The 11,432-nt window shown below is 38.2% G+C and overlaps 2 protein-coding genes across 2 annotated transcripts in view; both read left to right on the forward strand.

The window, feature by feature from the left end:
- The window catches only part of LOC126493230 (C-type lectin domain family 2 member D11-like), a 7,352-nt gene extending 2,162 nt beyond the window's left edge, over positions 1-5,190 (forward strand). The window contains exons 2-4 of the mRNA XM_050130165.1: positions 3,253-3,384; positions 4,823-5,004; positions 5,065-5,190. Of these exons, the coding sequence (XP_049986122.1) occupies positions 3,253-3,384; positions 4,823-5,004; positions 5,065-5,190 (440 nt within the window). The remainder of the gene's footprint in view (positions 1-3,252; positions 3,385-4,822; positions 5,005-5,064) is intronic.
- Positions 5,191-5,586: 396 nt separating this feature from the next.
- LOC126493237 (C-type lectin domain family 2 member D-like) lies at positions 5,587-6,734 on the forward strand. Its single transcript, XM_050130176.1, has 2 exons — positions 5,587-5,691; positions 6,575-6,734. Exons 1-2 carry the CDS (start codon positions 5,591-5,593, stop codon positions 6,717-6,719), a joined length of 246 nt encoding a protein of 81 aa, XP_049986133.1. The 5' UTR covers positions 5,587-5,590; the 3' UTR covers positions 6,720-6,734.
- Positions 6,735-11,432: the final 4,698 nt, after the last annotated feature.

Below are 11,432 nucleotides of genomic sequence, written 5' to 3' on the forward strand. Positions count from 1 at the left end.
CTGTGTGGAATCTGGTGAAAGAAAAAAAAATATTGTTATGATTTGTGGTGCAAGTGACCCTGGCAGGTCTCCCTTCAGATGTGGGGGGCTGCAGAAGGTAAAGGACAGAGAGATATGCCAAACAGAAAGAGCTTGGATATGTAGAGTTTATTTAGTGGGTATTGGGAGGCTATAATTAGGGGAAGGGTAGTATGGTGGTGAAGAGAGAGAGAAATTGAGGGACAGAGAGAGAGAGAGAGAGAGAGAGAGAGAGAGAGAGAGAGAGAAAGAAGAAGAGGAGGGGAGGAGGGAGACAGGGAGCTGCCTCTTCAGAAGAGTGGACAGAGAGAAAGACAGGGAAAGGGAAGAGGGCCAAGATCAGCTTGCATTGGTACAAAGGGGAAGATTGGGAGTGGGTAGAGCTTGTCTCTTAAAGAAACAGTTCAGGCCAAAATAATTATAAATATAACAATTACACCTTTCATGTATCAAAATGAAACTGACAGTATCAGATTTTATATCACTGTAAACAAAGGGTGTAGTAGGAGGCTGCTTGTTTGTTCCTGGCTAGAAGTTTGTTCCCAGCTGCTCAGTCCCACAATAACCATACAGAAACTGTATTTATTAAGTCAGTGCTTGGCCTATTAGTTCTAGCTTTTTATTGGCTAGCTCTTACATCTTAAATTAATTCATTTCTATTAATCTGTGTTCTATCACATGGATGTGGCTTACTGCCATGGTTTCTTCTGCTGTCTGTCTGTGGTGGGGCTGCATGGCTTCTCCAACATGACACCAGTAAAACCTAAAGATGCTCAACAGCAAGACTTGAACAATCAAATATAGATGATGAAGAAGAAAATGACTTAAAAAATAACTTCTGGAGAATGTTTGAAACTCTTAAGGAGGAAGTTAGATATTCCCTCAAAGAAATGGAGGAAAAGACAAACAAAAAATAGGAAGACATCAGCAAATCCCTTAAAGAAAACCAAGAAAAAACAGTAAAACATATGAAAGAAACTATTCAAGACTCAAAAACTGAAATAGAGACAATAACTCGAACCACAAGTGGAAGACTTGAATGACAAGAAATTCAGTCTTTGAAAGAAGAAATTGAAGAAGACGCTACAAAGTGGAAATATCTCCCATGCTCTGGGTAGGTAGAATTAACATAGTAAAAATGTCAGTATTACCAAAAGCAATCTACAGATTCAATGCAATGCCTATCAAAATCCCAGCAAAATTCTTCACCGACCTCAGAAGAATGGTACTCAACTTCATATGGAAAAGAAAAAAAAAAAAAAAAAAAACGGGATAGCCAAAGCAATCCTGTACAATAAAAGAACTTCTGGAAGCATCACAGTCCCTGACTTCAAANACCATGCACAAAACTCAAGTCCAAATGGATCAAAGACCTCAACATAAAGCCAGCCACACTGAACCTCATAGAAGAGAAAGTGGGAAGTACACTTGAACTTATTGGCACAGGAGACTACTTCCTAAATATAATCCCCATAGTTCAGACACTGAGAGAAACAATTAATAAATGAGACCTTTTTAAACTGAAAAAGTTTCTGTAAAGCAAAGGACATGGTCAACAAGACAAAATGACAGCCTACATAATGGGAAAAGAATTCACTAATCCCACATCAGACAGAGGTCTGATCTCCAAAATATACAAAGAACTCATGAAATTGGCCATCAAAAGAACAAATAATCTAATATAAAAAAAATGGAGTACAGACCTAAACAGAGAACTCTCAAAAGAGAAATCTAAACTGACTGAAAAACAATTAAGAAAATGTTAAACATCCTTAGTCTTCAGAGAAATGTAAATCAAAACAACTCTAAGATTCCATCTTACCACTGTAAGAAGGGCCAAGATCAAAAACACTGATGGCAACTTATGCTAGAGGGGTTGTAAAGTAAAGGTAACACTTTTACATTGCCGGTAGGAATGCAAGCTGGTACAGTCCCTTTGGATGTCAGTGTGGCAACTTCTCAGAAAATTAGGAAACAACCTTCCTCAAGACCCAGTAATACCACTTTTGCATATATATCCAAAGGATGCTCAATTGTGCCACAAGGACATGTGCTCATCTATGTTCATAGCAGCATTGTTTGTCATAGCCAGATCCTGGAAGCAACCTAAATGCCCCTCAACCAAAGAATGGATAAGGAAAATTTGGTACATTTACACAATGGAGTACTACACAGCAGAAAAACATAATGACATCTTGAATTTTGTAGGCAAATAGATGGAGTTAGAAAACATAATTTTGAGTGAGGTAACCCAGATTCAGAAAGACAATTATCACATGTACTCATTCACTCACTCACTCACTCACTCACTCACTCACTCATAAGTTGTTCTTAAACATAATGCAAAGAAAACCAGCCTACAAATCACAATCCTAGAGAAGCTAGACAACAATGAGGACCCTAAGAGAGGCATACATAGATCTAATCTACATGGGATGTATAAAAAGACAAGATCTCCTGAATAAATTGGGAGCATGGGGACCTTGGGCGAGTGTTGAAGGGGAGGGGAGATGCAGGGAGGGGAGCAGAGAAAAATGTAGAGCTCAAGAATAATTTACTAAATAAATTAAGAAACTAAGTTTGTTTTAATAGGAGCAGTGGGCTGCATCCCACCACCTGGCTAGTTTTACCCGAAATAATTACAGGGAAAATGTATTCTTTTAAACACTGCTTGGCCTGTTATCTGTAGCCTCTGATTGGCTAACTCTCACATCTTGCTTTAACCCATATTATGTGTAGCACCACGAGGTAGTAGCTTACCAGGAAAGATCTTAACCTGCATCTGCCTCAGAATCATGGCGACTGCCTGACTCGACTTTCTTTCTCCCAGAATTCTGTTCTGTCTACTCTGCCCACCTAAGGGCTGGCCTATCAAAGGCCAAGCAGTTTCTTTATTAATTAACCAATGAAAGCAGCAGATAGACAGATGACGAACCTACATCATAAGTTCACAGGTAGTTTTTTGCTATTATTTCTTTTTCATTCTGATCTTCACTCTTTCTGTTTCTTACCTCTTTATTGGCTCATAGTTCAATAACTGGAAAAACTCCATAGCAACAGTTCTGTTTCCCTTTCTTCTACTTTTCTGTAAGCCATAGAAATCATTTCCAGACCAGGACTTTCTGAGAAAGGTGTTTGCAGAGGAGGAATACAAGCCATATCTACATACGATTCTGTGAAAATTTATCCTTTTTGCTGAAAGTTTCTTGAGATTGATATTCTTATATTTTTCAGGTAAAAAGCTCGAAAGAAAATGTCTCAGAATCATCTCCCCCGTGTCTCCTGCTAGGCTTTACTGCTGCTATGCAGTGATCATCGTCCTCACTGGAGCTGTGATTGCACTTTCTGTGGTTCTGTCATTGTCAGGTGAGTGACATTCTCCAGATCCTGCAGCATTCTGTCCACATCCACACTGTCTGTTCCACTTACTGAGCACCATCAGCCAGGTGCTGTGTAAAGGCTGGAGAGAAAACACACTGGAAATTTCTGTTCTGTGGGAACTTAGGATCTAGGAGGAAGACAGAGAAGGAATAACAAACCCTATAGTATGCCCAGGAGGCCAGGGATAGTATCCCTGGGAAAACGGCATTTATTAACCTCTAGAGAGATGTAGGAGACAGATGTCTCCCTTGGGGAACAATTCAAGGTAGAGAACAAGGGGAGCCATACCCAAAGGAGGAAGCTCAAGGAACTGTGAGGACAGAAAAGAGTGATATGTCTGGAAAGATACAACACCTACCCCCATTATCCATTGTGTTAGTTACCATGTTCAACTATATTTTTTAAACTATTCAACGAAAGGTTTTTGGATGTTATCAATTTATAGGATTTTAAAACTACACTGTTCAGAATATTGTAATAAAAGTCTTGTACTATTGCTATCTGTGTGTGAGGGGGCCCTCTTTCCCTCTTGGCCTGTTGGCTACCAAGTTAAGAGGGAAAAGATGAAGAGGTGACAGAAACTTTGTATACAGCCCATGAGCATAGATAAAGGAAGGCCTCTGGGAGGTGGACTTAAATGAATCAGCTCAACATTCCAGACTATAAGGAATATATAGGATTAAGGAGCCTGGGTACAAAGCATGGCATGATCTTGTCACAAAACTTGGTATATAGCAATAGAGTCCTTTAGAAGAGTTCCTATCATAAGTCTTCTTAGCAGGAATCTATATCAAGAGCCAAGATAAAGATGAATCTTTATCTTTATCATGTACTAAAGACATGCATCTGATTTAGATACAGCTTTCATATAATGTCAGTCTTCTAGGCTTAGGAACATCCTCCAGATAAGGCTAGGTAGAGTGCAGGAAGCTTTGTTCGGAAAGGAGGGAGTTTCATATTGTCAAGCTTAGAGAGAAAGCTGCGAGGCTATGACAGACTGTGAGCTCTAATGAGCCAGCATGTATTCCAACATATGAGCAATCCCTTAGTGCAACAGGCACACACGGTATACACTGCCTTCCCAATAGTCCTCACTGTTATCTCAGTTATCAGGCTGACTGTCAAAGTAGGTGTCTATAGAGAGTGATGGTGCTCTAGCAAACCCTATTGCAGTGAACAATAATAAAGTACAAAAAGTGATGATATTATAGAAATTCACTTCTTGGGTGCCCTAGTGTCAGTGAGCACCTAAGAGATATTGTGGCACAGACCCAAGCTGGGATGCCTTTAGCTAAAGAACAATCATTCATAGGAGAAGACTCCTACAGATTAGTTAGAAAAACTACAGTCAAAATCACACCTCACATCTGAGCTCAATAGGGTATGCCAATTCTTGTTATAATTCATTTTATTGTCCAAATAGTAGAAAAAAGGCAAGAACAAGTCTCAATCAAAACTGCCTATGCTGCTTGCCCAAGAAACTGGATTGGATTTGGGAGTAAATGTTTTTATTTTTCTGAAGACACAAACACTTGGACATTCAGTCAGAACTCTTGCATGGAGCTGGAGGCCCAACTAGCTCAATTTGACAACATTGAGGAGCTGGTAAGAAAGAATCAGAAATTGGTTTCTTTATTTATTCAGTTGAATATGTATTACTTTTAGATAGAGAGGTTAAAGATGAAGCACGAGGAAGGATCCCATCCCCTGCAGATGGAGACATTGGGAACACATGATTGTGTGTCATTTTCTTATGGCAACACATCTGATTGGAGCCCTGTGACATTTTAGCAGCATTTTCTCATGTAGTGCTCATAGTCAATGTGGAAGGTCAGATATGCCATTTTACTGAGATACCTGCTAGTGATGAGCATTTTTCTCCAAGCTAGCAAATGCTTCATCCTGAACGTGACAACATCTAATAACTGAAAGGGGAGGCTTAATCAGGAACTAACCCAGCCATGAGGAATATGTCATTAAACTCAGTACTTTAATGAAAATGAGGTACTTAAGAATTATGGCTGTCAACTGGATTCACTGAGAACTGGGGGCTATTGTGGCTTCAAAGTCTGTGTCCCTCAGGTACACCCTCTTATCATCTGATGAGGAAGCTGTGGGGTGGTTACACTCAAGGATCATCTGAAACAGAGAGACACATATATTCACTTTCAGTGTTTTATGACAGAATTTCATGAGGAGATACAAAGGGACCTTTGACTACTGGATTGGCCTGCACAGAGAGTCACCAGAGCACCCTTGGAGGTGGATGGACAACACGGAATATAACAGCTCGTATGTTTTCAAACCATTTTCCCTTCTGCTGTGATCATTTTTTGTGAAGTGTGTGAGTTGTGTCTATGAGAGAGGAAATGCTGTGTCATGTGAAGCCAGCTGTATTGCCTTGGAGGTATATTGGCCATCATTTTCAAAACCTTTACTTACTGTGATTTTCCTCAAAATATTTTACATGATCATGGCATTTAGGGTAGCTATTGTTGTCTCTATCACTAATTTAAATTTCTTTGTTTTTGAGAAATTCCCTGTGTGGAATGTAAACAGAACCTTAGATGGGTAATGAGAGCCCTGAAACTTCAGGAAGCAACTGCAGAAGGGCAAGCCTGAGACCCATCAGTCTACTATGTGTCTGGCTGCACCTCTTCACAGAAACAGAGGCTTCACAGTCTTGGAAACCTTCACTAAAACTAGAGAACACCCAAGACAATTCTTGAGTGTGAACATAGATGTTTCGAATGGAGCCATTATACTGGAATGGTAGATCACGGACCCAGTCTTTTCTATTGTTAATGTCCATTCAGCAATTTACTACCATGTGTTTTTCCCCATATGTGAAATTCTTCAAAACAGAATTAAAAATCATCCTCAGTGAGCCATCTATGGCTGTAGTTAATTTGAACTCGGTAGCAAGCACAAGTTAATTCCTTTGTATTCAAATTAAAGGGTTGGTTCAACTTGGATGAATATCAAAGGTACTGTGTTTAAATCAAACTCTGAGAATGTAAAAGACAGTAGGTACAAACCTAGTGCAGATGGCTCTCCTGGACTCTGTCTTTCATTGATTCACATTACAAATAAGCAGTAGAGACAGACAAGATTTCACAGAGGAGCAAATGCAGTTCTGGGCTCTGCAGATTTACTGTGTCCGGCTTATTTTCAGGGTTCCCATCCGAGGAGTGGAAGACTATGCCTACCTGAACAACAACGGAATCAGCAGTGCCAGAATCTATACAGACAGGAGATGGATCTGTAGCAAGCCCAACAGCTATCTCGCCCACTGCCAATTTCCTTTTGCGTCTTTCTAGTCTTTGTTAAGAGATGCTTTGTAACCTGATATCTACAGTTGCTGCTCTATCCCCTACTTGCCAACATTGTTATAAAAAAGAACTCAGACTATCTTTTTACATTCAATTGAAAATCATCTTTGAGAACTGCACAGCCAAGGGTTTAGAAGAACATAGATGAGACTAAAATACTTGCTGGCATGCATACCTTAAGCCTAAAGTACAATTAACATTAGTGAACCCTACTTTTATGAAATGAAGTTTTTGTTCAGACAGTCCTCCTTTTAAATTTATGAGATCACAAGAATGAATTCCTCAAAGTTCAATTGCCCTTGGACTTTAATAATTAAAACACCTGGGCATTGGTGGTACGTGCCTTTAATCCCAGCACTCAGGAGACAGAGGCAGGCAGAGCTCTGTGAGTTTGAGTCCAGCCTGTCCTACAGAGCTGTTCCAGGACAGGGAATGCTGTTACCCAGAGAAATTCTGTCTCAAAAACCAAAACCAAAACCAAAACAAAAAAACTAAAAACTAAGTAAATAAATAAATTAAGCAGAAGGAAAGAAAAGCAGCAGGCAATGGTAGTAAAAGCCAGAGGCAGGTGGATCTCCGTGAGTTTGAGGCCAGCTTGGTCTTCAAAGTAAATTCTAGTATAGCCAAAACTACTCGGAGACATGTTCTTCCAGGGGGAAAAAGGAGAAAAAGGAAAAAAAAAATGAAAAGCAGAAAGGTTGTTGTTTTCAGAAAATTACTTAGGTTCTCAGAAAAATAAAAACATTTACTCCCAAATTCAATCCAATTACTTGGGCAAGCAGAATGGGTATTTTTGATTGAGATCTATAATTATACCTGTAAACCCAGGTATTTAAGGGTTGAAGCAGGAGAGTCACAGATGCACAAGTGGGGTCTGAAAGTATGGGAATGCTAATGATAAGGAAGATGAGAATCCATTTGAGCATCCTGTAATTTGGGGACACACACTACATATTCTTTTCAAAAGTCGTTCCAACATGCCAAAGAATTTAAAAAGTATTTAACACTAAGATTTACTTCATATTTTCCAAATTAAAACTTTAGGGACACTGTCAAAATGTTTCTGTACTTTAGTTTTCAATTATTCTATGAGTACATCTTATAAACAAATGCCATTTTTGTTAAAGAGTTGCTTGGATTTATTTCACATCAAAGGGGAGTTACACTCCTCAGGCATTCAAGACTTAATCTCTCAGTAGTGTGTGTACTATTGGGCCTTAAAAATCAAAGTATTTAAAATCTTTATAGAGCAGATACACTGTACTGATGAGTCCCAAAGAGGATGAAATACCAGGTTGCAAAGCATCTCTTGACCTCTTCATCTCTTCCTCTCCCTCTTGTTGTGTTCAAAAAATTCTTTTCTTTTTCTTTTATATCCATTATACACACACACACTCTCTCTCTCTCACGCACTCACACACCACCTGAACTGGCAAAGCCCAGAAGGCATCAACGCCCTAGAATTCTACTTATAGACTGACATGTTTGTACCACCTGAACTGGCAGAGATCAAAAGTCATCAGCACCCCGGAACTGGACATGTAAACTCATGTTGGTGTTGGGAATGGAATACAGGTTTTCTGCAAGTGCTCTTAAGTGCTGGACTATCTCTCCAGCCTTCTCTCCTTCCTTGACTTTTTTTTATTGTCAGTTCTTGCCAAGCTTTACAATGTTTTTTTAAAGTACTAATGCCATGCTTTGTACCTGCCCCTTTCCGAATAGAACAAGCACAGAAGTGGGGGTGAAGAGAGGTGGGGAAGTTGGAATTGGGGGAGGGATGGGAGGGAAAGTTCTATAAAAAATAAATAAATTTAATTAAGAAAACCTGCAGGTAGCTTTTGAGTAACATATTATACTTATGTTATGGCTGTATTTTATTGTTCATTAGGTGAATTAAAGTATATTTTATTCTCAGAAATGACTTTTCAGCCCCCTTCCCTACACAGACATACAGACACTCCCACATGTGTAGAGGCACATACATCTCACTTAGCCCTAATAAAAATTTTTCCTTGCAATCTCTTTCACTTTCTGCATCTTAATAGGAAAATTAAAAATATTCTCAGGGACTAGTAGTGTGTCCAAAATGGGAATTTTCAAAGCAGACCCATGGAATGAACCATGCTGTCACAATTATGGCTGCAAAACTACTTATTTTCAACTAAGTTCCTGACAAAGAAAGATAAATTTCTACAAAAAGTTTAGTTTATATCATTAAACTCTGTGAACTTAATCCATAAAAGAAACTTGATAGGTTTCTGACATTGTCTAACCCAATAATCTTGTTCACAGTAGATTGAAAAAATAGGTCTACTCATACCAACTCCTCAGATTCAGATGAGCTTTAGCCCTTCTACAGAATCCCCATATAAGCTTCCAGTGAGCTATTCAAACCAGATTCTTATAGAGATAGGAATTTGTTAATAGTTAAATAAATCATTTAAACAATCTATAGGAAATTGATGTGGGATGTCTTTCTGCGTGATGTGAATATATATTGTTTTTATCAGTTGATGAATAAAGCTGTTTTGGCCTAAGGCAGAGCAGAATATAGCTAGGTGAAAAATCCAAACAGGGTTATGGAGAGAAAGAAGACAGAGTCAGGGAAACTCTGTGTAGCCAGCAAAGGAGTAAGATGCCAGAACATTACTGGTATGCCACAGCCACTTGGCAATAATAGATTAATAAAAATGTGTTATTTTAAATTGTAAGAACTAGTCAGTAATATGTTTGAGCCATTGACCAAACAATTATATTAATATTAAGCTTCTGAGATTTGGGGGGAACTGGTGGGTGGGAGACAAACCTCCATTTACACATGGTACCCAAAATCTAGCATGGATTCACATGAGACCTATAAAAAGCTTAAAGGTTAAAAACTCACAGAAATGCAACTGCACTGGGCTCTCTGGTCTCACAGTCTCATGCAGGCCATGGTGCACAGAGATAGTGGCATTCCATTCATGGTTCAGTACAGCATAGTGGATTCCCCATGGTACATTGGGGCATCTATAAGCTACTCATTATGCCACTTGGCAGAGTTATCTTTTACTCATACAGGGAAAAAAAAAGTTTATGGGCAGTGTGCTACAAGCTGCTTAGTGGTAGTGTAGACCAAAGCTGGGATAGAAAGTATGGCTCCCAGAGTTGGCAGTAAACATACCTCTACTGTTCTGGAAAATCAAACAGAGTGGAACCAACTGCCAAAGTGATCTTTCTGGTCCTAGTCACTCCTGCTTAACATTTTGAAACAATGGTCACAAAAAGATTGTAGGTGCACAATAAAAACAAATTAAGACAAAAATAGCCTTCAAACAGGTCATAGTGTGTTTCATAAATGTGCATTGGCTTGAGTGAGGATACAAGATAGACAAAGTCATAGATAAAAAGAATAATTCTAGGATAATAAACTGAGGTCCTTAAAGGAGAAATAGAGTAAAAAAAAAAACCATAATGGGCCATGTATAAATGGAAAACACACACAGAGTCTGGGTTATGTATATTATTATGTTTTATTTGGCTTTTTTGACCATTAATGAGTTAACTGCTGAGAGAAATCTGATTATGAGGTCTCCTAAACTATACCAACATGAATATTTTAAAGGTATCTTGACTTCAAAATTTGAGTCTAAGGATATATATTACTTTGAAAAAGATGTTCTACTTTTGTTTCCACAGAAGATGAGAACTTATGCATTCCTTCCTAAATAATTTGGTTTGATCAAGCAAGATCCCCTGAAACAATGACCCAGGTGATTCAACATTCAGAACAGCTTCAAGACTGTTGGCTGATATGGATTAATCACACAAAATACCCCAATCAGTACTATACCATGATTCTAAATATTCTCAGGGTCCCCACAAGATCACTGTGCCCAACAATCAATATAAAGTAGTCTAGTAAGCTATATCCAAACTCCCAAGTTTTGTTTACAAATGTTTTTGCTTTCATTTAAAAAGGATTGATTATAAATTATTACTTGGCACAGTTAATCTCTTTCTAAAAAAAAGAGGGGATATAAAATGAATATTTAACATTGGTATGGATTTTAGTTTATTGATACAAATTTAATATTAAATTTTGTTTTATATATTGATTTTAGTTTAAGTTAAATTATGTAATTTTAACTATACATTAATTCACACACATATCAACACCTGATTTTTGAGAAAGAAGGGAAAAAGGGTACAATGGAAAAAAGAAAGCATCCTCAACAAATGGTGCTGGCATAACTGGATGTCAATCTGTAGAAGAATGAAAGTGGATTCATATTTGTCACTATGCATAAAACTCAAGTCCAAATGGATTAAAGACCTCAATGTAAATCCAACCACACTGAATCTGATAAAGGAGAAAGTGGAAAGTAGCTTTCAATGCATGCTCACAGGAGACCACTTGCTATGTATAACCCCCAAAGCACAGACAATAAGAGCATCAAAAACTAAATGGGATTTCCTGAAACTGAAAAGCTTCTGTAAAGCAAAGTCAATAAGACAAAAAGGCAGCCTACTGAATGGGAAAAATCTTTATCAATTCTACATCAGACAAAGGTCTGATCTCCAAAGTATATAAAAAACACAAGGAATTAGACATTAAAAATCTAAATAACCCAATTAAAAAGTGGTATATGAACTAAAACAGAGAATTCTCAACAGAATAAATTCAAATGGCCAAAAGATACATAAGGACATGTTCTTCTT

Source organism: Alexandromys fortis, unplaced genomic scaffold (assembly GCF_014885135.2).
Source record: "Alexandromys fortis isolate MF-2015 unplaced genomic scaffold, M_Fortis_MF-2015_v1.1 scaffold_307, whole genome shotgun sequence".
NCBI lineage: Eukaryota > Metazoa > Chordata > Mammalia > Rodentia > Cricetidae > Alexandromys > Alexandromys fortis.